This window comes from Morone saxatilis, unplaced genomic scaffold (assembly GCF_004916995.1).
Source record: "Morone saxatilis isolate NCDOM2014 unplaced genomic scaffold, NCSU_SB_2.0 Contig16, whole genome shotgun sequence".
Classification (NCBI taxonomy): Eukaryota; Metazoa; Chordata; class Actinopteri; family Moronidae; genus Morone; species Morone saxatilis.
Window position 1 is genome coordinate 786,735 of NW_023339718.1, and position 26,217 is coordinate 812,951.

General features: G+C 39.5%; 2 protein-coding genes across 2 annotated transcripts in view; both read right to left on the bottom strand.

Moving 5' to 3' along the window:
* Positions 1–5,599: 5,599 nt before the first annotated feature.
* On the bottom strand, positions 5,600–19,484 carry lnpep (leucyl/cystinyl aminopeptidase). The gene is made up of 22 exons (XM_035657899.1): positions 19,045–19,484; positions 16,703–16,797; positions 15,748–15,950; positions 15,254–15,365; positions 14,848–15,078; positions 14,529–14,719; positions 14,115–14,253; positions 13,255–13,389; positions 13,001–13,121; positions 12,742–12,893; positions 12,536–12,649; positions 12,295–12,426; positions 12,005–12,139; positions 11,151–11,311; positions 10,982–11,070; positions 10,706–10,889; positions 10,419–10,575; positions 9,658–9,842; positions 9,279–9,440; positions 8,614–8,754; positions 8,456–8,537; positions 5,600–8,304 (listed from the first exon to the last, which is right to left on the bottom strand). Exons 1-22 carry the CDS (start codon positions 19,070–19,072, stop codon positions 8,173–8,175), a joined length of 3,081 nt encoding a protein of 1,026 aa, XP_035513792.1. The 5' UTR covers positions 19,073–19,484; the 3' UTR covers positions 5,600–8,172.
* A 2,361-nt stretch (positions 19,485–21,845) lies between these two features.
* erap2 (endoplasmic reticulum aminopeptidase 2) overlaps positions 21,846–26,217 on the bottom strand; it is an 8,164-nt gene continuing 3,792 nt past the window's right edge. Inside the window, exons 11-21 of the mRNA XM_035657900.1 lie at positions 25,738–25,869; positions 25,256–25,324; positions 24,941–25,116; positions 24,739–24,818; positions 24,449–24,632; positions 24,141–24,297; positions 23,862–24,046; positions 23,540–23,701; positions 23,187–23,327; positions 22,762–22,843; positions 21,846–22,339 (exon numbers count right to left, since the gene is read on the bottom strand). Of these exons, the coding sequence (XP_035513793.1) occupies positions 22,193–22,339; positions 22,762–22,843; positions 23,187–23,327; positions 23,540–23,701; positions 23,862–24,046; positions 24,141–24,297; positions 24,449–24,632; positions 24,739–24,818; positions 24,941–25,116; positions 25,256–25,324; positions 25,738–25,869 (1,515 nt within the window). The 3' untranslated portion in view covers positions 21,846–22,192. The remainder of the gene's footprint in view (positions 22,340–22,761; positions 22,844–23,186; positions 23,328–23,539; positions 23,702–23,861; positions 24,047–24,140; positions 24,298–24,448; positions 24,633–24,738; positions 24,819–24,940; positions 25,117–25,255; positions 25,325–25,737; positions 25,870–26,217) is intronic.

Consider the following 26,217-nt stretch of genomic DNA (forward strand, 5'->3'; position numbering starts at 1 on the left):
CGCGGCGTCTTTGGCACAGGAACGAGGCATGAGGAATGATTATTATTATATTATTAATTTATCTGTCACCACCATAGACATAAAAATTTACGTAATCTCTGTGACGTCACACATAGGTTTCTGATGAGGCATTGTGAATCGCTAATTGTGGTGGTTCTGGCCATCACCATCTTGAAAGACCTGACTCTAGTCTAATCCGTCGAATCCAAAAATGCACGGAGCGTGGGCAGAACTGAGGTAGGTTGAGTGAAGCTTGGTTACTGAAAACAGCCGCAGAAGTATGCAGAACTTAAACAGGTGAGTTATATTAAAAATACCCCCTCCTCCCTATACTGTTATCATGAATGGGAAAAATTAGAAAATTAGATATAAAGACCAAAACCATTTTCTTTTCTCAACTGGAAGCCCTTGTTATTTTTTAAAGAAAAATGTCAAAAAATGCAATCTAGCCTGTTTCTCCTTCTTAACTTACTCTTAAAGTTGCAAGGTTCCTTAGGTGATATTGGCTAACGTATGGAGGATGTCAGAAGTATTTGAGACTTTCTGTTTCTTTATATTTGAATGTAAAAGTAAGACAAGTAATTCTCAAGGGTATATGGTCTAGTTGTTTGAAACAAAACTGAAATGTTTTCTGAGGTTGGATGGAGGACCTTTTCAGAGTCTGTATGACTTGTTCATGGGCCAATAAGCAGGAAGGACATGATGTCAGGAAGTTTTCTACACCTGAATAGTTTGGGCCTCAGCTCCATTAAATGGCTTTACCATTAACATCTCTATTCTCTTTATTCCAGGACTTAACCGACTAGTTTTGGGTTAAAATTTGTTTCTTGTTGTCACAAGAACACTTACACTTACTCCACACCCAATTATTAACTATAACACTGATTAACCTTTTATTTATTTTCTCTTTTAGTTCATTTGCATGAGTGGGTGGGTAAGCAGGACAGGCTGGTAGCCTTCAGCAAGGAAACCTTGGATTCCTGATTTTGCATTTTAGTGAACTAATACAAACCTGCTCTGACTCTATTACAACTTTGGCCATTTCATATTTTAACTCTACTTGAAGGGTTAAGAATTGAAGGTGGTATTTATAAGATACTTTCATATTACCATAAAATAAACACAAAAGCACACAATGGTCAAGTGACAAGCTACAGGCTGCTTTTCATAGTCCCTGAAAATATTATGAGGTTTTCTGCAATGAAAATATGTAACCCTGACCTTTCTAGAAGCTACCAGGGCCTTCTTCCTCAATCCAAACATGTAAGATACCGTATGAAGATATGTTTTAAAGATCAGATAATCACGTACACCACAAACTAGAAGCTTCCAACAATTTATCATGAACCGAATTACTAAAAAACTGCAAAGTCTTCTACCTCTGACTAAGAGGATAGGAATAAATGATCAATATTTTAATAAAAGGGGAGTTTATCAGGAATGCACAACCACCATGAGGTGAACCATGGCCATTTTCAGTTGAATCATCTTAAGTCATGATGATTTATGGTATGTGCTACATCTTTTGACCTCATGCAGCCTCTACTGCCTCTTGTTAGCAGCATGACTTAGGGTGAGAACTAGTAAATTTTAGAACACAAATTTTCAATCGTTTTTTTTTTTTGTCTGAAGAAGATGTGCAAATTGGATTCACAGATAATGACAAGAATTAATTTGTGCTAGCAAGGCCTGTTTGAGTCTTAATTATTTTTAACAAATCATTTGAATGGCCGCATGACGCTTCAGAGGAAAGTCCTTATGTTTAACACATGCAGTATGACCTGGAGTGACTGCTGTTTAAATGGCTGCTCTGATCTATTGGATGCTTCCACAGTGCTTCTGGACCTCTGCCAGTTCAATCAACGTCAGTATAGATACAGACCTATCTTGAACATTGAAGTCTAAACTCATGACGGTGCCAGCTTGACATACCCATGTGATGTGTCCTATCCTAACATCTATGTTGCATGTAGGTTATCACATAATCTTCGACTCAGCCAGCCTTATCAGACTGCCTGTGGAAATGCTGCTTTTGTAAAAGTGGTAAGACTAAAATTGAATGGTCAGAGAGACTGAACATTTGCCAGCTTAGATTAGTATCAACTCATGGTGAGATGGCAAAGAGTAATAACCTAAATACCTACCTTAAAATGGTTTACATCACACGGTTCAAGGCTGCACCTCCATGAATTAGTGTGGTTCAGCTGGTCAGCAACATCTCATCAAACATAGCTGAGTTTGCTGCCTTAAAATGTACAACTCTGCAGTCACAGTCTTCAAAACACCAAAACTTACAGGCCATTTCTCCCAAAACTTATAAACTGGAGCAGCAACATGTGCAGGCCTATAGCCACCATTTCTAGACAGACGTGTGTTGTAACATAACATCACACCTAATCGGCTAGTCACACTGCTCACCTGTTGCTCTTGGTTCCTCATACAAAGACTTTCTCCATAACTCTTTCTGTATGAGTGATCAGAAATCAAAATGACTGCTGAGGTGACTGTCCTTGATCAGCTGTGCTGATTGTGTCAACCTGACATCTCTATGCTCCAGCAGGGCTGCATAGTTCAAATGGTTGTTGTGCTTCCAGCGAGGGTTGTGACTCCATGGGGGTAGAAAATGATCTGTGCACGTGTCCTGGCCTTTTTGACTGATGTTCTGTGATATAGCCTGACCTTCTTTCTAATCATTTATGCAGGTTGTTTATGCTCTACATATCTGCTGATTGTAGGAGTTTGCAGCACAAGATAGAGGTGTAAAGTAACCTCTTCTGCTACAGTGTGCTATGAATCCTAACAAATGAAAATAATGTTGGGAGCAATGACAAAAGACCACAAAAGTCCAATGTATGGTCATCATTGAAGGTAAAGTTACTGAAACTATACTGTACAGTTTATGACACGTTCCCGACTACCAGTAAACAAAGACAATGTATTGTGCCCTATGGTGTCTGTCAGGTCTCATAAAGCATACAGCTTATTCGGTTATTATACTGCGTTTGTATTACTTTTTTTCTTTCAATACAAAGCCCACATTTGTCTTTATACCTTGTGCAGTTTGGTTAATTGGCCAAAAAAGAAAGTATGAGGGTGAAAATACTGGCGCTATGATGTCTTCCAGCTGCGTGGCATTCTGCCAAAACAAGTCTTCAAGGAGCAAAACAATGTTTCTAAAACACATATAACATACACACACATAGAAGGAACAGTTTGTCACGGTAAGCTGGATTCAAATGCACAAAACAGTTATACAAATCCCTTTTATAACTAGACTAAAGGATTTATTCTTTTTTGCAGATTTGACATAAAGTAATGGTTTCCACTGCGGATTCAAGCCCATTTAAATGATAAATGATTTCCCACAACATCTCCAGTGTGTAATTCAATCATTTACAGTAATTTACAATCCACATCTTCAGCAGTACAATATATCCAAACAAACATGAGCATAATCTCCAACTTCTTAAGCAGGAATCCAGTTTGCAAGTTTCCAGAAGAGCTAGAAAGACCTCTGGTGGTACGACTGAGAAGCATCATGTAAATGGCATCTCACTGTACATGTGAACAACCTACAGTGTTTAGAGAGTATCCTCCGAGTGGTTGGCATTTAGAGGTTTTGCAGTTTAAGATTCACAGTAGATTTTTAAAAAGCAACAATCCACGTAAAATACTTCCGTTCTCAAATGTGACAAAGCTTCGTGAAACTGGATGAGGAGTAACAGCTATCACGTCATTTCTCCAAGCCTTTGAGTCAAGGTTTTTGTTTTTGAGTTGTTTGAGTTGATCAACATTTTTTTTCATCTTTCTCAAAGTCAAGAATTCAACTTTCAGTCTAAACTTTTATGTCAACATGGACAAGTCGATTTTCAAGTGTTCAGAAAAAAAGGAAAATCTTCTGATACGATCAAAAGCTCCAAAACAGCTACTAAATGGCCCATGTGGCAAGATTGTTTTGTCAACTGCTGTTAACAAAGTCAAGAATAATCTTTGAAGCTTTTCTCATGTTTTTACAAACCCCAGGCTCCCTTTTTGACTGTGTTTCTTTGGGACGGACTTCCTCCTGCACAGTGTGAAGGATTTAGTTCATCTAGCAATGTAGTTACAGACTGCCACTTACTCATTTCCCCTTCCCTTTCCAAGGCCAAGGGAGAAACACAACAGTTCCTATATTCAGGTGATTATACACTAATGAAAACATACCCATTTCTACCAATAGATCCTCCTCAGTGTTACACACTGGATCTTTAAGTACAAATTAGAGGTACTTGTAGTTTACTTGAGTATTTCCATTTGAAGTAACTTTATACTTCTTCTCCACTACATCTCAGGTTCAAATATTGTTCTTTTTACTCCTTAGCTAAATAAACTTTTTTAAAACCATATACTGTCAAAGTTTAAAACAAAACCTTGGCTTAGCTGGAAAATGCTTGACTTTTAGATCTCACAAGACAGCAGCACTACGAACATATGATGATCTCATAGAATATGATGCACTGTTGTAGAATTAACTACCCAACCGTATATAAAGTAGCAGTAAAATGTAACATACACATTAAAGAGGTCATATTATGCTCATTCTCAGGTTCATATTGTATGTTGTCTACTATAATAGTATTACATGCTTTAATGTTCAAAAAACACACTCCATTTGAGCTCCTGTCCCCCCAGTCCAGACTACTTGTCCTGTTACTTAGTTGGCTTCAAACAAGGCTTAACATTAGCGACAGGAGTCACGTTAGTAAGTAAATAATGGCGGACAGCGAGGTGGATTCACTAGGTTTTGGGGGGCGGGACTAGATTGTCACCGAGCCAATAGGTGGTGCTGTGTTCTCTATGATGTCATAGGAAAGCGGAAGAAAAGTCTGAATACAAACGAGAGATCAGACAACGCAGGAGCTGTGTTTTCTGTGGGAGACAGTAACTCCCTTTGGTGTGGATTTTTGGTTTTGCCACTTTTCAGATCTTTTATATGCACAAAAAATGTATATAACACACTAAAGCACAGGGAAAACCCCTAAAAGCACAACACAGCCTCTTTAATGCAGCAGTAACATTAAAAAAACCATTGACACGGAAGATTTGTCTGCATAATGGGTATTTTTACTATTCCTAGATTTTGCTGATAATACTTACATAATTTTACCTAAGTGAGGTTTTTAAGGCAGGACCCTTAATAGTATTTTCAGTGTGGTTTTGATACTTTGATACTCACATTTGTGCCTCCTCATACGCAATAACACTAAATCTCATGGAGATTTTCTTTGACATCTGTGGGGACTTTATACAAAATGATCTCACTGCAATTAAATCTAACATGGCTAGACTCCACCAAAAATGTGTACCATTTCAAAACCAATGCTAATATTTGTTTCCAGCTTAACTTGATTTGGACTGTCACCGTTTGAAAAGAATAATTTCCCACAATTTCAAAATAACATGGAATGTTTAATGACTAGATAATACATAATGGCAGTAATAGTCATTTTATGTTGATCAGAGACTAAAAACCAACAGGTCCATTCAGAATGAAAGTAAAGTTGAAAGTACGTAGCAAGTAGTGTCCTTTGTATTTTAATCAAAAAGAAAATCCAACATCTTCAGAAAACACCTTTTATTTATATTTTGTTCACATGAAGAGCAACACAGTTTCAAAAGCATCTGCAGCATTTCATCCCAGTGCAAAGACAAAGACAATCTGATTGGGTTTACTGCACATGTGGTACTGTGGTAAAACCTACTAAGATCCTCTCATCAGACCGGCTACATCAACTATTTCGACTAATCACTGTACCTGAATGACATCAGTAACACTCATCTCTGAAAGCTTATTGCAACTTCATACATCTTTATATTCTCTAACCAAAATGTGGCGAAAAACCAGAAAGTCCCAGAGACTTAATAAAGCTGATTAATTTATCTGATTCCTGGCAGCTGGAAAAATAGTGGCCTAGACCGATGACACCTTTTCACAATAAAACGGAGCTAGGACATAAAAGTATAAGATGTGCATTTAAAGGTAAATGGTAATTTAACACATTATCACGCTGTCTATAAAACTATGATGGACTGGATGGAATAAGTCAAAAGCAATACTGTTTCTAACCTCCAGACAGATTTAAACTGCAAAGTAAAGTCTGACAATCTCATTATTACTACATTATCTCTTCTCCCCAGTTTGGAATGCAAAATTATTTTTACTTTGATCCTTCATACTGCTAACGTCCACTGTTAACCTGGGGAGGGTGCAGACAGCCATGCCTTCGATACACATGGTGTCTCTTGGTGTGTCTTTTCATGCGCCGTGCTTCACTCTGTCTGGTCCCGTCCTGGACCCCATCCCACCTTACTGCCACTTAGACCTACCAGTAGGAATCACTAATGCAGCAACAAAACACATGACCCTTTCAAAAGCTTCCCACCTGTGCACAGGGCCAATTATGTTCACTGGGACTGTAACCAAGCCAGAGTTACCAGTACCGGGAACTAAACCCGGATCTCAGCGGTCACCTTTGTGACACACATTGTTATTCTTTTGATGAACTTGAAAATCCTGCAGACGCAGTTTTTACATGAATGAGACAGAGGCGTCAGAAGAAGAAAATGTGACAACCAAAAACAGAGACACAAGTCTGTTAAGGATGTCTAAAGAAAATGACTAAATCTCCAGTATATTCTCAATTATCCTGATAATCATGAAGTTGATGGAGTGGATAAGTAAGCAGTACCACTTTAAATAAAACTCATGACGAGTGTAAAACTGTATTTAAACATAGTCCTGGAACAATGTTGGGGGACCTGTTTAGATACGCTCTCAATAAATAGTTAACATTGGAGTAACTTTAAACCTTCCGTATTTGGCTGATGAGCAACAGCTTTTGGGACATATTAGTCATGCCCAACATAGATGTTCTTCTATATACTTTGTATCTCCAATATGCACATTAGCCCTTAAAACACAAACATTCATCAGCAATGACCTCCTTGGGGTGGTCTAAATCAAGAAATACAGTAAAGGTATTTGACCAAGACTCTTGATCAATTCTATGTATACATCTCTTCTTTACACTCTATATACATAACACAAAGCAAATCTTAAAATGTTAAAAGTCAAGATGTTTGAAACAGTACATCCATAATCGCAGGGGAGAACGTTGAAGGGTTGAGCCTATTTATATTATAATTACAAGTTTACAAGCACACAGAGTTAAAGTCTGTACAGTGACTGCACTGCAGACAAAAAGCAATTAAAATAAAACTTAAGCTAAACCGGGTTTATGACTGGTAGAGAAAGGAAGAGAAAAAAAAAAAGAATATTTGGCTCCAGTGTGCACTGCCTGCTCTCACCTAAGACACATTGGTTGTTGATTTAAAGCTGCACTGTTGTGCAGTACGCCATCTACTGTACACAGTGGGAAGGTTTTTCAGTACATTCAATTGATGCCAATGCAAATTTGGTATTTTAAGCTATTAATCAATCAACCAATCTTCAAGCCAAACCATGAATAATATAGTAAATGCTTGAGGTGACACGAGTAACTAGAGTTCAGAATGGCGGGTAGCTGTTGTTTCTATACAGATCCTTATCACACAGCGATAAAATCTTAGAATAATTCCATCACTCAAGTACCGTTAATTTGAACTCGCTGAGGAATCCCTGACACCAGCATCTGCATACTGTATATCCGATGGTTGAGAGTCTTGGACTGACTGACAATACATACATAGACAGTAACAATACCTCATACCTGCTCTTTTTGAAGTGGCCATTGCACAGCTCATACAGTTAAGTGCCTGAGAGCAGGCTGAGCGAAAGGAGTGTGGGTGAAGCATGATTGTCTGCTCGGGCATGAGGTTTAGATGGGAGCTGCAGAGGAGAGGTTTGGTCGACAGCATTGAGAGTGAGGAGTGTGTGTTTGCATCTGACAACTCCCTGTCAGACACACAATCAGAGCCACCCTGAGCTAGCAAATACAACTCACAGGACCAATCTCAGAAAATGAAACACCTTGTCCACCCAGGTAGAGCACAACCTCTGGCTTCGATTAATACTCTGGCCTGGATCAAGGGAGTTAAGAGACACAGTCCTACAATAGTGCAAACACTGCTGTTGTCTTGACGACACGCCCCTGCTGGCTGTTAGAGGGGCGGAGACTGGATGGAGCGTCTGTGTTAGAGCCATTTTTGGAGTGTAGGCAGGTTCTTTTCCATCCAGCGCTTGTTCAGCCTGATGGTTTCCAAAGCTTCCTGCACGCTTCTCATCTGAGAGCCGCGCTCCTTCAGACTGGAGAAGAAACCCTGCACCTGCACAACACACACACAAACATTAAGGTGCCAGATCAGACTTGACACACTAAAAGCATTCGGTAAACAATTAATATCTCCCAACAAACAAGTGCACAGAAGCTCAAATACCCTGCAGCATTAATGTATTCTGAGAGAAAACAAAACATACTTGATCAAGGTGTGCCTGTGTGGAGAACTGGGAGGTGGCAGAGTTGATGATTGTCTGGATGGCAAAGGAGCCCACAGGGAACCTACGGCCAAAAACACTGATGTTGTTTTCATCTTTTCATTTTTATGAGAAATAATATTAAAACAGAGGCCACTTACTTCTCTATGAGGCGGTCCCAGTTTTCTTGTATAAAATCCCAGGCAAACAAGTAGCCGGCGAAGCCCTTACACACAGTGCTGATGACCAAAGGCAACTCCTGTGTCTGGATGAGATTCCCCTTCAGACCTGCTTTTAGAATCCTAGATAGACAGACAGACCGACATAAACAACAATGACACTACACTCACTTCATTATCATCACTTCCGTACAACATGAGAATGAACAGTTTGTCAAGCCCTTTAATCACTGTTATATTACAAACCTGTTTAGAACGAGCTAGGACTGTCACGATAACAACAATGACATGGGAGCATACATGGCTTTTTCCCCTTTTTTTAAATTTTTTTATTTACATTTACATGTCACATTTTGAGGCTATTTTATTATATCGATGCTACTTGACTTGATTCGGGGTGTTCAGGATAAGTTGAATCCATGTTTGTTTATATTCAAGTGTAATTTACTAAGAAATTGCTCTGGTGCGGTGGATTGGTCAGGTTTTGCCTCTCAGTGGACCTGAACTCATCTGAGAGTGAAATTTTAATTCTTTCTTTTAGCTTTTTCAAATGAAACTGACTCGATCAGATGAATGTAAGAAGTCCACAGACGGGAAGAAAAGATGTAGATGCTTTATCCTGTGCCAGGACACACACAAACACTTACCATACTATTTTCCGTGCGTCCTGAGTGGATGCTAGGCCCCGCAGCATTTTACGCTTCTCTGCGTCATATGTGACATGTCCATACAGACTGAGCAAAGTCGACCAATCTTCAGGTGATTGAGCAGCCACATTGAATACGACTTGCTGCAGATCGCCTGGAATCCTACACAAATATATAAAGATGCAAACATATTTTAGGTTACAAGTGCACCAAATTTCTGTTTACTTCTTACCAATTTAACAAGTCACATTCCCTCATCCTTGCTGAAGATCATTTCTGTCTCTATCAATTAAAATATATTTGGGCTGCTCTTCTCACCCTGCTTTGACAGTGACCCAGAAAAGCAACTCAAAAATAGTATCTTGTATGCTCTACGTACCGTGAGGTCCCATTGGAGTCGACATACTGTTTGAACAGGGCTTTGGCTTGCTGAGTGCAGTTTTCTATATCTAGACCACAGGCCGTTTCCAGCAGGGCTGAGCGCAGCTCCTGTTTAGACACACTCTCCTGCTCTTCCCATGTTTGTTTGTCCATCAGAGAACCAAAATGATGCAGTATATAAGTCTGTCATATGCAAGAAGAAAAACATACATTAGTACACAGAAACACTACACTCAGATAAACAGATCACAAGAAGACTAAATCTTACAAACTGACCGACATAAATGTTGCACAGGGATGTTGCTTATATCCTAGATTCCTTGATGCAACAATAACTAAAATTCACCAACAACAAAGTCACTAAAACTAGATGAAAATGTGTGTTTTAAAGCTTACATAAAACCAGACAGTTACAGTGATAACAATTTGTAAGTTTAAGTGGTTTGTGCTTTGTGCTTTGAAGCTATAAATGTAAGCAAACTAACGTATTTATCATATAATGGCTGAATATTTACTGCTTAAACAGCCTTACTGCCTTTATGTCACTGATAAACGTACCATATTATCTTATTATATTATTACTCCCAGTCTAATAAAGCATGCTGACAACAACATATTAAAAACATATATTTTTTTTTACAAACTTTTGAGGATGTTTTGGATGTCCAAGTGTCTGTCAGACATGTGGCTTAGTATATCTTTATCCACAAAATGTATTGTGACCTAAATTTCTGACTGTAGGGGTGTATATGTATGTACCTTCATGCGGGCCACAAGACTGTACTCGTGTCTTTTGTCAAGCAGCTGGTAGATTTTGTTGAGCTGTAACAAGGCTTCTGTCACAGGAGAAGTCTCTGTTTCATTGGATATGTAGTTCAACAGGTTGAGGACATGACGGAAGGACACACGTCCCAGTCTGTTCATAACACAGGAGAGAATAAAAGCTTTTAATAAGTCAAATGTAAGAATTAGAAAATACTCCTCTACTAGTTTCTCCTGTCACTGAATGCAATTCAAACAACAACTGTTTATGTTGTCCACTATACCTGGAGAGAGCAAAGATGTTGTGTATGAGCGACGCGCGGTCCTCGTGTGTAAGAACGCTGACATCGTTGGCCAAAGCATCTCTAAGAGCAGCCCAGCCATCGTCTCCATAGTGGACAATGTAGAAGCCTGTGTTTCTGTAGTTCAACTTCAACCATTTTACACTTTCTGGCAGCTTAAATGTTCCTGAAAACACACACAAACACACAAATTTACCATTTGACACAGTTCCAGAGACTATGAGACCTGATGTTGCAGGTTAATACTTTGTGTTTTACCTGACTTGGTTTTCAGAGTGAACAACTGTCTGCACTCAGGGGCCAAACTACAGTTGTCGCTTACGTACGTCACTGGGATATTCCACAAGCTAAAGAGAGAGCAGAATACAGTTAGGGTAGTAGTTAGTGGTGTGTTTTTATGGTCTGTGTGTGTGGCATTGTAACCCACCTTGAAGTATGCGTGGCATTGTCAGATGTGAGCAGGAAGTGTTCCTGTGTGAGGGTCACCTGATCACCCTTGCGGCTTACAGTGACCAGTGGGAAGCCTTTTTGTGACGTCCATGAGCTCATCATCTCGGACACATTCTGGTGCTGCGTCGAGACCTCAACCTGAGGACAGGAAGATAAATTAAGATAGTAAATGAAGATAATTGTAGGAGTAGTCTGAAATTTCGCAACCATATAAGCCTCAACATTCTCTATGATTTGTGATTAGCCGTTGATGTCTGCAAAATCAACTTTGTCTTTTATGCCTTGTCTTTTTAGCACTAACAGACTTTTAGGACTGGCAGCATTATGGAAAAGTTCCAGATAACCTGTGCAAGACCAAGCAGGCGCAAGCAAAGCATCAATTTGTCAGTAGGGGGAAGTAATGAGCTGGCAGACTGCCGTTAAACTGAGGGCACTGGCTTCAAGCTCTTTTAACAGTAATTATCCAATCTACTGTCTGTACCTACAGTATCCTGCGCTCTGACCTCCCTTCAAAGGGGAGGAAGAAAAAAGATGAACGCTCATATAGGATCAATAAAGCATTACATTATCAACTATTATCACAAGTCATTTACTGCCTTTTATGCTGATAATATAGCTCCTGAGCTCTGTGATCACCCATTATGCAGCAACAGTAAAAATAGCCAAATGCAGCTGATATCAGGGAGAGTATATTTTAGCCAGATGGCTGGCTGACGGATTACAGGGGGAAGTTAAGTGTTAAATGTAGCCAAAGTGATATAAGTATCAGTGAAACTACTGATACGTGCTGTCCATAGCATTAGAAAACAAAGAAAGCACACACACACGCACCTGTGTAAGGCTGTTCCAGAGGTCGTTAGTGTCTGTGTTTAATCCACTGAACTGTTTTAGGTATTGAATGATACCCTTTCTGAACTGTTGGTCAACTGGCAGGGAAGCATTCAGCATCAGGAGAATGGACGCACCCTGAAAGACAGAGGAAATCTGTGATCAGACCCAAAAGAGCACTAACTACGGTTATAACGGAGTGTGAGGTCTCTGAGAAAAACAGCTAGATATGGAGATTCAGTGAATTAATGAACATTTATGTATTTACTTATATACTATATATAAAGGTGTACCTTTTCATAGGACACAGAGTCAAACATCTCTTCCACCTGTTCTGGTGAATTAACTGCCGTCGACACAGCGTGGGAGGAGTTTAATGCATCTTTGTCCAGGGCTCTGAACCGCACTGCCAGGAACAAATTACCCTGCGAACAAACACAGGGCTTGCTGCTAAGGCACACAGAGAAGCACACAACTTTATCTGTGTCAAAATATATGCAGGGGCTCATTTATGAGCAAGAAGGGTAAACTTACAATGTCCAGCTTGGGCAAAACTGTCTGCAGTGACATGTACTGCATGTATGTGGCAAAGCCTTCATTGAGCCACAGGTCATTCCACCAGCTCATAGTTACCAGGTTTCCAAACCACTGCGACACAACATCAGTTATAGATTAGGAATTGTCTGCAGCATATTCACGGTCTCTGCTGCTTTCACAAACACAAAGGTGAACACAACTACCTGATGGGCGAGCTCATGCGCTATGACAGAGGCAACTACTTGTTTTTCTAGAGGTGAGGACTGTTTGCCCACTAGCAGGCTGGTCTCTCTGAAAGTGATGAGTCCCCAGTTCTCCATGGCTCCTGCCAGGAAGTCCGGGATGGCTATCAAGTCTGACAAAAAAGAGAGGGAGCATATCGGGGTGTGTAAAGAGGGGAGGAGACAAGAAAGAACAATCATAGGAGGATTAAATAACATGCAAGTGCCAGTGTGTACTCACCTAGTTTTTTGAGGGGGAAGTTAATTTCAAAGAAGTTATTGTAGAAGTCCAGGAGTTTGGAAGCTGCATCAAGAGCATAGTCAGTATGCTCTTTCTTCTCTGGCACAGAGTACACAGACACCTAAAACACAGACATGGATATATAAACATATATCTAGACAGTTTATCAGCAACAACCTCACTGAACACTATATTTTAAATATACATACAGCCTGCACTGAAAGCAAAAAGGGTTATATATGGGTCAGACCTACCAGAGTTTCTGAGACATTTTTGCTGACAGGGGTGAAGTTGCCAACGATGAAAGCCACCAGGTAGGTGCTCATGTTGACACTTGTCATTTCAAACTCATCTTGCACAAGGCCATTGTTAAGTGGTGTGGTTTTAGCCTGAAACACACAGAATAAGGACACGATTACAACCAACAAATGTTAATAGTATAGTCTTAACTAAATCCAGTTTAGCATCTTCTCAGACTCTTGTGAAATACAGCGCTGAAGGCAAAAACCAATACATGGTATATTAGCTTAATTGTGCCCACGCCAAGAGCTTACTAGTTACAGTGGGAACAGGAATGACTCATTATCCACAATATACATCAGAGTGAGTGACATGGCATAATGTTGTACTGTAAACTGTGTCAATCTAGGCGACACACATGACATTATTGCTCAGTTGCAGTTTACAGTGTGCAGTGCAGGGAATGAGTCTGTGCACACTGACAAAGATAAAACTCTTTTAAGTTCATAAACCTGCCATTTTGTGAACATGCCAAATCATATTTTTTGGTATACAGCGCCAGCCTGCTATACTAATAACCACTGGTACCACAGTCAATACCCAACATCTGTGCTTGTGATTGCTAACAATGTAGCACAAACACTGACTCTAACAGTTTAATTGTACTTGGAAAAATACTATTAAAACCAACCGTAGTTCAAAATTTGGATAAATCTCAGATTTAGCTGTCAAACACTTATACCCCTTATATCAGTGTGCAAGAATTATGTCAACCAAATAAATATTGAAAAGGCCATTTAGCACACAAAGTGTGTGTTTCAAAACTTGTTACCATACTGTAATTATAACCAGGACTTTACTCATGTTACGGTACCTTGGGCATGTTGGAAAGAGTCATGTAGTCTGGTTTTCTGTTGATTTTAATCAGGAAGGTGGCTTTGAAAGCTGGTTCATCAAAACAAGGAAAGGCCTTCCTAGCTGACAGTGGCTCAAACTGGGTTGCAGCTAAGACCCTGGGGACAAGAGGGAGATGAGCATGAATATAAATCAAATTACAAATTAGATAAATGCTGTAAAAACAATAAAACAGCCTCTAATTTTTAGGTTTTAATTGCTATTAAGTTAACTTTACAGCAAAGCTTTGTTAGTGTCTAGTCTTGAGTTGAGCCAAAGGTCACAAGATTAGCTGTGAAGACACACGATCCATACAGGCTTTTTATAAAGTCATTACTCTGCAGCACATCTTTCAGCTGTTGTGAAGCACTTACAGCACAGCCAAAAAGTGTACCTTTTGTTTCCATCTTTATCAGTGTATGAGCTGTTGTAGAAACCATCATAGGTGTGTGAGAGGTTAGCAGAGTAATCAAGGGTCAAAACACAGTACTGTCCCGCCTTCAACTCCTCTGAGAAGTTAAGAGCTATCTGCTGTCTGGGTTTGTACTCCAGTACAGTCATATCACTGGCCTCCCCATCACCCAGCTGGAAGAGAGAAAGTATTTGTAAACAACTGACAGACAACCTAACAAAAGCAATAGTCAGGCAGGCTTTACACATCAAAGAATGCCAATCATGTCTGTCATCAGCACACAAACTCCTTCCCATCCCACCTTGAAGGTAGCTTTCGAAATGTTGAGATTAGCACTGTGCAGGACAATGCGCTTGGTGTTGTGGAGGACAACCATTTTGATAACAGTGCTGCCGGTGAAGTTCATATTATCAAGGTCAGGGTTCAGGGTGAGGTCATAGCTGAGAGGACGTATGCTATGAGGCAGCCGGAACTGTGTCCATGGAAAGGGTGGCTCGATGGGCGTGGTCTTGTTCTCCTTACGACAACCCGTCTGCAGAAGGATGGAGGGTTGGGGTTATCCAGAGAAACGGGTATGATAGTTATAATCAATCAATAATTGATAATCTCATTGAGATATAGACATAATATGTTGAAAGAGTCACGTTAAGCTATCAACACATGGTCACAAAAACTACCTAAAGAGAACTGGTGAGTATTTTTCTTACCTTGGTAAAGGTGCATCCAGGTAAGAAGTACAGTACCATGGTCATAGAGGCCACTATGACCAGGAATAACACACATACGACCATGGTACGGGCTGAGGGCCGTGAACATGACCTGAGACCAAAAGGAGTTTAACATTACTTTACTTACTTTTTTACAAATACAAGGTGAAAAGAAGAAGCAGCATTTATGAAAAAGATGTAGACGGTGGTGCTACAGCAGACTAAAACCCTTTTCCATGCATCTTAATGTGTGAATGTTTGGGAAATACTCCTTTATCTGCACCATGTGTAAGACATGAAGCTTGGCTATTTATTATTTCAATACATTCCTCTGAATTCAACATTTATATATCACCAGACTCCACAAACCAATCATAAAAGCTATTGCATATGATAATACGTGATACTGCCAAGGGCATACCACACTGGAAAGAGATTTTTCTCTATCAACAAACTGTACAGCATCCCGAATGATGACCTTTTCAGTGTATTACCTGGGTGGAGCCTGTCTGGTGTAGGGGGAAGAGTTGGATCTGTGAGCAGAGCTGCGGTTCATGAAAGACATGCCCAGCAGACGGGCTGAAGACTCGCAGTCCTCTTCATCTTCGTCCATGTCATTCTCTCCCAGGCCGCGCACAAGCAACCGTGAGCTACGAGGCTCATACACCACCTCATCTGGGTCAAGAGCAGGAAACGTCTAGAGAGAGCATGTACAGTACATTTTTGTTATTATCCAGTTAAGCTACGCAGTGTTTACCATATAATGTTAACAAGTGGTTTGCTTTCCCAGGTAAATTAATTAACACAGGGTAAGATGTCATATGCGGAGGCGGTGAGGAGAGTGAGAGCAGAGACAGGAATAATAGAAAATATCAGCAACAGCAACAAAAAACAGGGCACAGATGACAGGTAAATCATAATGATTGCAGAGCGTTAGGGTTGTTTCAAAGGGAAATTAAATGTAGGAAAAGGTGTGTTGATGAATAGAGGTACTGGGGATTGGGGGATGAAATTAAGGTTTATAAGACTTTGTTTATACTGATTTATAATACAATGTATCTGTACTAACAGAAGCTGAATGGGGAAAATGACTCATTGTAGCACTGAAGGAGAGATATTGATACTGTTAACACACTGAAGATACAGCATCATTGTCAGTCTGAAATTAAGTACCTTTTTTCTAGAAGTAATTCTCACAATGTTGACTATACATAGTTACAGCTGACAGATCGGAAATAATCTACAGACCAGTGTACAGATAAGAATCAGCAGCTACCCACAAATTTCAGTTGATTCGATGGCCGAAATGTATTTATATAGTTCTGTTCTCATTAAAGATGAAAGCACTTGTGAGACGCATTCTGATATATGCAAATTAAATAAATTGAGTCAGGCTGGTTCTTGTGAAGGCACACTGAGGATGCATTGCCTAAGATGATATGAGGATACCGGAAATGCAGCTGAGTCTTTTGCCAAATCCACCACATCAGGCTCTTCTTCAAACATGCTGTTCTCGATCATGTTCCTCGGCAGGTTGGCTCGCTCTGCAGAGGAAGAGAAATCACACAGATGATTCTCAGAAGGGGAAATGAGGGAAGTGAGAGAGAGACAGGACATAATCCAAATGGTTATACACACACACACAAACAGTACTGTATGTTAACATATGTGCTGTGTTTTTGGAGTTTTCCACACAAGAGCAGTGGCAACAAGCCATTTTTAAACACAAAAGCTTATTATTGTCCCTGAATGTGCAGTCAATGAACCCTTGTTTAACAAAGCACTGACTTGAGTTTCTTCAGTTTCCTGTTAGTAAAACCTACAGCGTTTCCTGGTGTTTTGACCTACATAGAATGAGTTCTGGCTTCGAAGTACTGGTATTACGAAATATGTTCACAGTTCATTTAGCGGCAGGGAAATACAATGAATATTCCTTATCTGTCCATGTCACTTGATACTGCAGTTTACCACAAACTAACCTGCATCTTCCAAACCGCGACAAGAGTTATCCCTTGTCTAACAAAATTCCCTCAGTAATTCCAGAAACAATCAGGGGCATGTTCAACTTCCTAATTTAATAATAACGAAAGTAGTAAAAAAAAAAAAAACCAATGCAAAGCAAATCTCCCCTTTTTGCCTCACGTTCCATTCATGCTTTTACGGGCTAAAGACAATGCATTTTCAGTCTCAGTTGGTGATGTGGAAAGCACCAAGAGACAGTAAACACCAACTAACTGCACATACAGAAACAATGACAGCAAACAACGGTGATCTTTAGCTCCCCACAAGGAAGACATGAACCAGAAATGAATGAGGTGAATATAGTCCCTTGTCGGTCCTGTACAGTGTTTCTGATATTACAGTATAGGCTGTCACTGTGTCTCTATCTGGACCACATTGCTGTGGTATGACTGTCTATTAATAGGCTAAGAGCTAAGTAGTAGGTAATGTGTAATGTGCAGAGGAGGAAAATAGGACCCTTAAAAAAACATATCAAACTCAATCGATAATGATAGTCATATTATCTACTGCTAACAGCTGGGTGACGTTGTTGAAATATTATATCGAAAGCTATTTTATATAAGCAAGATGACGGATGAGAGAGGCAGGTGATGTGGTGGTTATCATCTAAATTACAATTAGAAAAAAACACCAGGCAAATGTTAAGAACCAACCACTCTTTCACTTTCGTCGAGCTTATATGTAAATACAGAAGTGAGGCATGTTGCTGCTGACTGTGTTCTTCCTGTCTAAAACATGCATCGCCCTACCTTGGAGTCACAGAAATGCACTTTAATATATGCGTTAGAGTTTACTTCCTCTATTTCACCCAGCACAGATAACAAGAGACACTACATAAAAGCACTGACCACAATCCTGTCATTGGTTGGCTGGTCATTAAAAATTAATGGGAAGGAAGCGACTGCTTATGTTTACTCATCATTATCTGATCACAACGGGCTTGTGAAATGTGACTTACTTACTATAAAATCACTAAGTCACCCAACGACCAAGAACACACACGCAAAAACAGGAAGTCTTACTGCTGTGATTTGGTGATTTCTACTTCTGATTGAGACCAAGATGGAATAAAATAACATCCAGCGAGGAGAGCACTCAGCTTTCCTGGGAGCTGTTGCAGTGTGTGCATTGGCCCTTTTGTTTGTTTTAATAAAGCCTCAGTCGCCCTGGGACCATAGCAGAGGTTATAAAGCTGCTGGCTGCCTGAGCTGAGCATGACTTATCAGCTCTCCACACCATGACAAAACACAACTATTATCAAACCAACAGACTGAATTGAACTGGGCAAACAGTGCTGCTGTGTTTTGAATGACAACTGGAGTCTTAACACTATGTTTCAGGACAGGCAGTGTGCAAGCTCTTATGCATTTGTCGTTAGCTTTGTTCAGTTCAAATAAAATCAAAACATTACGTAAATAAACTACAAAGATTCACAAACAGCAGGGGGAAAACGATGTGCAGTAAAAACGTTATCATCCCACTGCAGGACCGTGCAGGGGGGGGGAGGACTGCGATTAACTTAGCTTCTGAGAATCCCTCAACTGTGAAGGAGAGCAAAACAAAAACAAAAGCAAGCGAAAAGAAAACCAGTCACTAAAGCTAGCCTTCCTTTAGCTGGTGAAAAAGTCAAACCCACCCCCTCTCAACATGTGTCCTCGGGTGAATGTCACTCCCAGGGAGCTTGCTGCTAATGTCCCGTTAGTTATTAGCTGGCCTGCTGCTGTAGTTAGCTCGCTGGGAAGTGCACAAACCCCTCTTCCCTTCCTTACCTGTACTGTTGCTGTCAAATGGATCCATGGTGGGATATCTCCAACAGCCCCCTCGGTGTCCGAAACGAGGGGAAACCTCTTCGCAGTTGCAGCAGCTCGACTCGACAGAAGGTGGATGGTATTTTCTCGCTGGCCACAACCCACCGCAGGCTATCAGACGCTCTCAATAAACAGCAGCCTATCCCCACTGACTGTACCAGCGTTAGCTACGTAGTCGCTAACTTCTAACAATTGTGACTGACTGACAGACATTCAGCTGTGCTAACGTTAGCTTATTTCCATAACTGTATCGCCCATTGCTGTTTTTGTGCGATAAGACCTGAACCTAACCCTAAACCACCACCGGACCCTACGATAGGCAGTATGTAAACAAATCTTATCCTAATATGATCGGTAAACTAAAGACACTTTCCTTCCTCCCCCGACCAGTTGTTGACAACCTCCCATCAAATTACCATTCTGACATCCTATTGGATGTTACTGCCGGAGGGGGCGGGGCCAAGGCGCACAACACTTCACAGCACTCTTTACATCAGGGGTTGTCAAACTTTCTGGGGCCAAGGACACTTTACAGAGGACTTTCCAAGGCCCCCCTTATAATCCTCATGCCGATTAAACATATGTTTACTGACATTTGTACTCCTAGATGCAGTAGGAATTATTTATATGTGTTTTTAACATATGTAATGTACTGTTTTATATGTTTTTTACCTATTGATGTTCTTCTATTCTTCTTTTATTATATTCTACAGTGTCTTTGAGTATCAGAAAAGCGCTCTTTTAAATGAAATGTATTATTATTATTATTATATTATTATATTTTAAAGTTTTAACCTAATACTTAAGGCGGGTTTCATAGAAATTAACTTAAATTAAATTTGAATAATAAATGTTAATACCATTTCTATACTTTTAAACACAGGGTCATTTTTTATTCATTACATTTTGCATCACAGCATATCTAATTTTCAAGTAACAGATCTTAAAGCTTTCAAAAAATGAACAGTAACAAGACTGGCAAAGTCCTAATGAACACAGTTAATTTTTCAGGTTTCATGGCTAAATCGCTGTAAGGGATTATATAAAACCAACAATTGAAAAATCAACACATTCTCGAGGAAAGGCTACTATTTGCAGAGTGGTTCCTATGTGTACTTATGCAATTTTTAATGATACGACATAACTTTAATAATTTATTGCAAATTATTTTGCGGACCCCCAAGCTATGGCTTGCGGACCACCGGGGGTCCAGGGACCCCAGTTTGACGACCGCTGCTTATCACTTATGAGGACATTGTTACAAAATTGCCTGTAAAACTATCTGAATTTCATAAGCCAGTATTACACTACTGGAAAATGTTTTTTACACATAATTTTAGCCCGCATGGCTCCACCTTATGGAATAACAATCACAATAAATAGAAAAACTCTATTTACATGAACTTGGTATGGTTGGTAACAAGAAATAATATTTGTAGCTGACCTGATGGATAATCAAGGGTCGATCATTAAACTTGATTCCTTCAAAGAAAAATGTTATATACAGTGCTCCTATAGAGATTAAAGTAAAATATGTCATGCAATACCAGCTCCCTTAATCCAGCAAATTCAAAACACACTTTCACATTCAGAAGTAAGGATAATCTTACCAGATATTCGAATTGGACAAATCTGAATTGGAGATAAAAAATTGCAGCAATAAAGTCATGAAGTTTAAAGAAATTATTTTTCATGATCTTGCAAGAGCTATAAATATTAAAACAAGCGAGAGCAACTCAAAAATCTCAAACAAGCATGTTAAATATATGAAATGGCCAATCTCCCCAAAAGCAAAAGAATTACAATTTAAAATTATCAATGGTTATTATCCAGCTGCAGACACATTAAAAAGAAGATTTGGTTTCGAGGTGGAGCCATGTGGTTTCTGTCAGTCAGATAGTGAAACTATGGACCACCTTTTTTATTCATGTCCGGTAGTGACCCAGTTTTGGCAATCCATGTATAACATCACACCCTTTAATAAGGATCAAATTTTGGTATACAATGAAAATGTCCCCCAATATAATTATTTTTTTAGGCAAATATCACATACACACTTGTAAGTGGAAAGGTAGATCACCCTCATTGATGTGTTTTAAAAATGAGTTGAACAAGTACTTCGATGCCTTGGGTTTACTGGCAGATGAATATGAAGGAATTCGTGGGCTGATAGAGGCTGCTGTGTGTCAGGCGTAGAGGAGTCTCAGTAAGAGTGGATGCCTTGATTTGTAATCTTGCATTTATTTGTTTTTGGTTTTTGCCTTGCTGTATTTGTTTTATTTTTTAGTTTTAATCTTATTAATCTTATCTATCTTTTTTAATTCTTTTTATTATTATTATTATTATTAGAATTTTTAACAAAGCCTTGTAGATTTTATTTTTTGGTAATTGAGAGACGATAAATGTTTTGTTGTATAAATGCAATTTATGTTCCCTTTGAGAAAACTTGTAAGTATTTTTGAAAAGTTAAATAAAGTTTTGGGGAAAAAAACTTATGAGGACATTGTATTGTTCTGCATTCATTGAACTGACCCTAATCAATGTAAAAATGTTTAATTTCAACCCACTTGTATATATATATCCACTTATTTTTCATTCAGCATTGGGTATACCATCTTCTAAATCCCCTCTGATGTGCAAGCTGATTTATGATGAATTTACCAGCCCACATAGAGACACAAGCACAGGAACGCACCCACAATAGTTCAGTACTTCACACAAGGATATGTTTCAGTTTCACAACTCACACAAAGGTATCAGGAGGTATAATGAACCCTTTAATTGTCAGTTTAAAGAATCCATTTACACAGCATTTGAGTGTCACTTTGGAATGAATCTCTCTCTCTCTCTCATACACACACACACACAGACAACACAAAGGTCACGGTAAACACACAGCTCCTCACACACTCGACTACTACTCAGCTGGCAGTTCTACCAATTCCATTTCTTTGTTTTTTGTCTAACAATTAAGTCCCCAGAAAATTTACAAAATTCCTTTTCATATACAAAACTGTCAACTCTTCAGTGCAATTTGCAAATAAAAACACTTACAAATTCAAAAATATCGCCTGTCTGGCATCTATCATCAACCTCTTTCTGATGTTTTTCACTGCATTTGCTTGTTAAGCCAGTTTCTCAGAGTCTCTAGATTCCTCTGAAACCAGCGAAGATTTTTCTGCATGTTGTCCAGGGCAACCTGAGTGGCTCTCAGCTGAGAAGCCTGTTCTTTGATGGACTCGAAGAACAACTGCACCTGGAGGTCAAACACACATTCATTTACAAAAAACACACACAAACAAATGACAATTAGACTGAGACCTCTTTCAGTTAAAGTCACAATTATGTTTGCTACAAGGTTAGCACACATTTGTTAGTGCTTATAGTTTTATAGATTATTTTTGTGTCAGTGCCACACTATTTTACAATTGAAAACAATTTGCATTTCTGTAAGGGTCTAAGTATAAGGTGCAAAACAGGTTAGGTTTCTCAGACATTGCAGACAAGTGTTTTTTTAAGACTAGATGACTTTGATTTAATCGATAACTATCATTACTATCACTAATATTTGCCGATATTGCTAACACAATGCAATAACAATAGCATGTTGAAATATTGGCGCATCTCTAAATTGCCATGTAGAATATGGATTAGTTTGAAATATAAGAGTGCATTTACATCAGCGAGTTCCTCTGGAGATGAAAACTGGCCTGTGGTACCAATGATGATGTTTCTAATACAAAATGAGCCCAACTGGAACCTGAGGAGCAGAAAGACAACAGAGAGGAAAGTCACAGACTTAATATCGCTTAGTTGTGGAATCAACTACCTGTTGTGTTGTGCTTGTAGTTAACCAGGTCTTTATCAAATCTAAAACCTGTTCCACAACTACTGAATGGCACGGAAGCCACTAAAAAGGCAGGTCTAACTGGTTTACACAAAGTTCTTGAATCTAACTCACAAGACCACATGTGAGTATATGTGCATGACACAATATTATTGTAATGTTCTAAAATGGTAAGGAAAGCTGCATTTTCATAGCAGCACATGGATTAACTTATAGCAATACATCATTCACAGTGTCTCCATTATGTTGTACTAACTTTTCAACCAGTGTGTCCCAGTTTTTTTTGACAAAGTTCCAGGCAAGGTGATGTCCCTGCGGGTTCCTGGCCACCATCAGGATGAGACTGGACAGGTCCTGGGATCGAATCATCTTCCCTTCCAGACCCAACTCCAGCAGTCTGCAACACAAACACACACAATTGAATCTGCTCTATTAATGCCACATTACCTTCCATTACTTGACAGCACAACACTGAAAGTTGTTCAGCACATTTGTAAAAATACACAGAAAAAATATTGGATATCTGTTAGCACTCTGACGCAATACCCCACATTTGCCACTTGGTGGCAGCATTACCTATGTGCAAAATGCAATAGGGAGAAGATGTACCTATGTAGTTTGTTTGCATCTCTGCTGCAGGTCAAGGCAAACAGGAATTTGTTTTTCTGTGCTGCAGAGAGGGAGATGTTGTATGTGTGCAAGAGTGAGGCCCAGCCGTGGTCATCCTGAGCTCCAACTGAATACACTGTTTCTGCCACGTCAGTGGGCAAGCTAGGGTAAACACAAGGGGAGACATGCATATTAGGGACATGACAAAATATCAAATTATATGCTCCACCCTAGCACAGGGAGTATCTGCTGTTTATGTGATCATATCAGTGGTTGTTGACTGACAATGATCTGTGTTAAAATATAATTTAGACAGACATACTTGAGGGTACCGTTGGACTGAAGCCAGTCTTTGAAGCTCTGGCGTGCCCGGTCCAGACAGGGAGGATCATCCAGGTGGCAAGCCAGTGAGAGGACGTCTGACCTCAGCCGTCGCTCTGACACAGAGCCGCTGTCGCTCCACGTCTGCTGGTCAATGACAGCTCGGAAAAATCGCAGCATGTACATCTGCAACAAAGCACACAAAGAAACAGCGTCTAAACTTAAGCTGCATTTCATACTAACTGAATACCATAGTAAATGTCTACTCTTGTCTACTTACCCCCAGGTTGCGTGTTAGATCAAATTCATTCTTTTTCTCAATCATCCGGTAAAAGGCCTCCAGATAGCCCAGTCCTTGGAGGAGAGGCACCGTGTGTGTCTCCAATTGCAGGTAACCAATCAGATCTAAAGCTTTATCAAGTGACAGATGACCTGCCCTTTAGAGACACGCAAGAATATTTGAAAGGTTAGGTGCTATTTCAGGTAGGATAATACAAACTGTTCATGTCTAACTACAAGACATTCAGACATCATTGTCTCTTGTTCTCTCACACAGACCCACAATCACATACACACACATACACTTACGTGACCAATTGAAAGGCGTTGTGTATCAAGTGAGTCCTGTCTTTGTAGCTCAGAGCAGTGTGGTTTTCCAAAAGTAGTTTGGTCATCTCGTCCCAACCACCATCCTCGTAATGTACCACATAGTAGCCTGTCATGTCTGTGTTTACTTTCACCCAGTTGACTTCCTCTCCTATATGTATACTGTCTAAATGAGACATGCATAGCAAGAAAGAAGATATAAAATAATGGCAAAGCAAAAGTGAAGGTGTGTATGAATTATATTTAGCATATTATTCTCTTTTCCTTGTTACCTGTGTGTGTTGTCATCAGGTGTCTGTGGATGGTGCTGGAAGCATCTGTCTTGTATGTCAGAGGGATATGCCACAGGAAACTATACAAGACAAGAGAATATCATTGGTAATGAGTATAATAAGGGTGAGTAGCTGCAAGAGTAAAAATAAGGTGCACTGTGAATAGAATAGTAAAAAAATTGTAGTGCATGTGCATGCTCACCCTTGTTGCAATGTAGACCAAAGGGGGTCAGAAGGCAGCAATGTCCTCAGGAACCTGTCCTGTCTGAGCAGCAGACGTGGCCCCTTCCTAGTTACAGTAACCAGAGGAATACCTTTCTGCAGAGTCCAAGTGTTCATCATGGCTGTCAGGTCCAGGTGTTCCCCTGCAAACAGGTACTGTAGGAGATAATTGGTGATCAAAACATGTAACCACCCCACAAGGTCAGAAAAAAAAACATCTTGTAAATGGTGTGACATTTTTAAGAGCAAGCCCATGAGGAGAGGTCAGCGAGTTGATGTTTAAATGTTTACTCACGGCATTCTTGGTGGCCTGGCTGCTGCTGTAACAGTGTTTTCCTGAGATGAAGTCCTCCTCAGAGCATGTCTGACAAACAAAATAAAATTAAATTAAACCTTCCTAATTTTTTTAAACATAAATGAAAGTATGAAAAACAGTATGAAAATTAACTTATGTTTGGCAATTCATCACAATGGCCACCATGTCGGCTTTTTTTAATGTCAATATTTTGTTATCGGTGCATGTCAAATCAGTGTATGTTTTTAAAATTACATACAACTGCATTACTGAGCCAGATAATATAATAAAAACAGACATTATGTTTACTTTCATTACCTACTTTTGCACCATAATGAAATAAATGGGGAAAAAAAGTCTGTTAAAGAAAAAAAACAAATGTATGTCTTCTGCAAATTCCAATACACCTTAACTTTTTGATTTATAAGAAGATGACAAAGGATAACACCTTTCACAACAATTACTGTAGTTTGTGTTTGTACATTTGCTAGACTGTCCCACAGGTCCTGGTTGTGTGCATTTCTGTAGCTGTATTTGCGGAGGTATCGAACTATCCCACTCTGGAACACATCATCTGACAGAAAGTGTCGCAGCATGTGCAGGACACATGCCCCCTGGTGGGAGAGAGAAAGAAGGGGTTTATTCAATCCGTGAAAAAGATTTGATTTTCTGTTAAAATATCAATTCAGTAATCAATAGTTACATAGTAAGTGTGTGTTTAGAGGCAGTTTTCCTACTATTTCAGACATGTTCAAGCAACTGAGTAATAGAAATATCTGTTTTTTAAAAGACTGACTGTTTTATTTATCCCTGTTCTTGCAGATAATTGGATAATTTCCACAGATAACTAACTCATAATGAGTTGTTATTAAAGGTCCAATGTGTAACATTTAGGAAGCTCTATTGGCAATATATATATATATATATATATATATATATATACATAACTATGTTTTCATTAG

Coding starts and splice junctions, on each gene's coding strand:
- lnpep (XM_035657899.1), bottom strand. CDS start 19,072: ATGGATCCATTTGACAGCAACAGTACAG. Junction 12,650..12,741: donor CGCATGAGCTCGCCCATCAG/GTAGTTGTGTTC, acceptor GTTGTGTCGCAG/TGGTTTGGAAACCTGGTAAC. Junction 11,071..11,150: donor AATGCCACGCATACTTCAAG/GTGGGTTACAAT, acceptor CTCTCTCTTTAG/CTTGTGGAATATCCCAGTGA.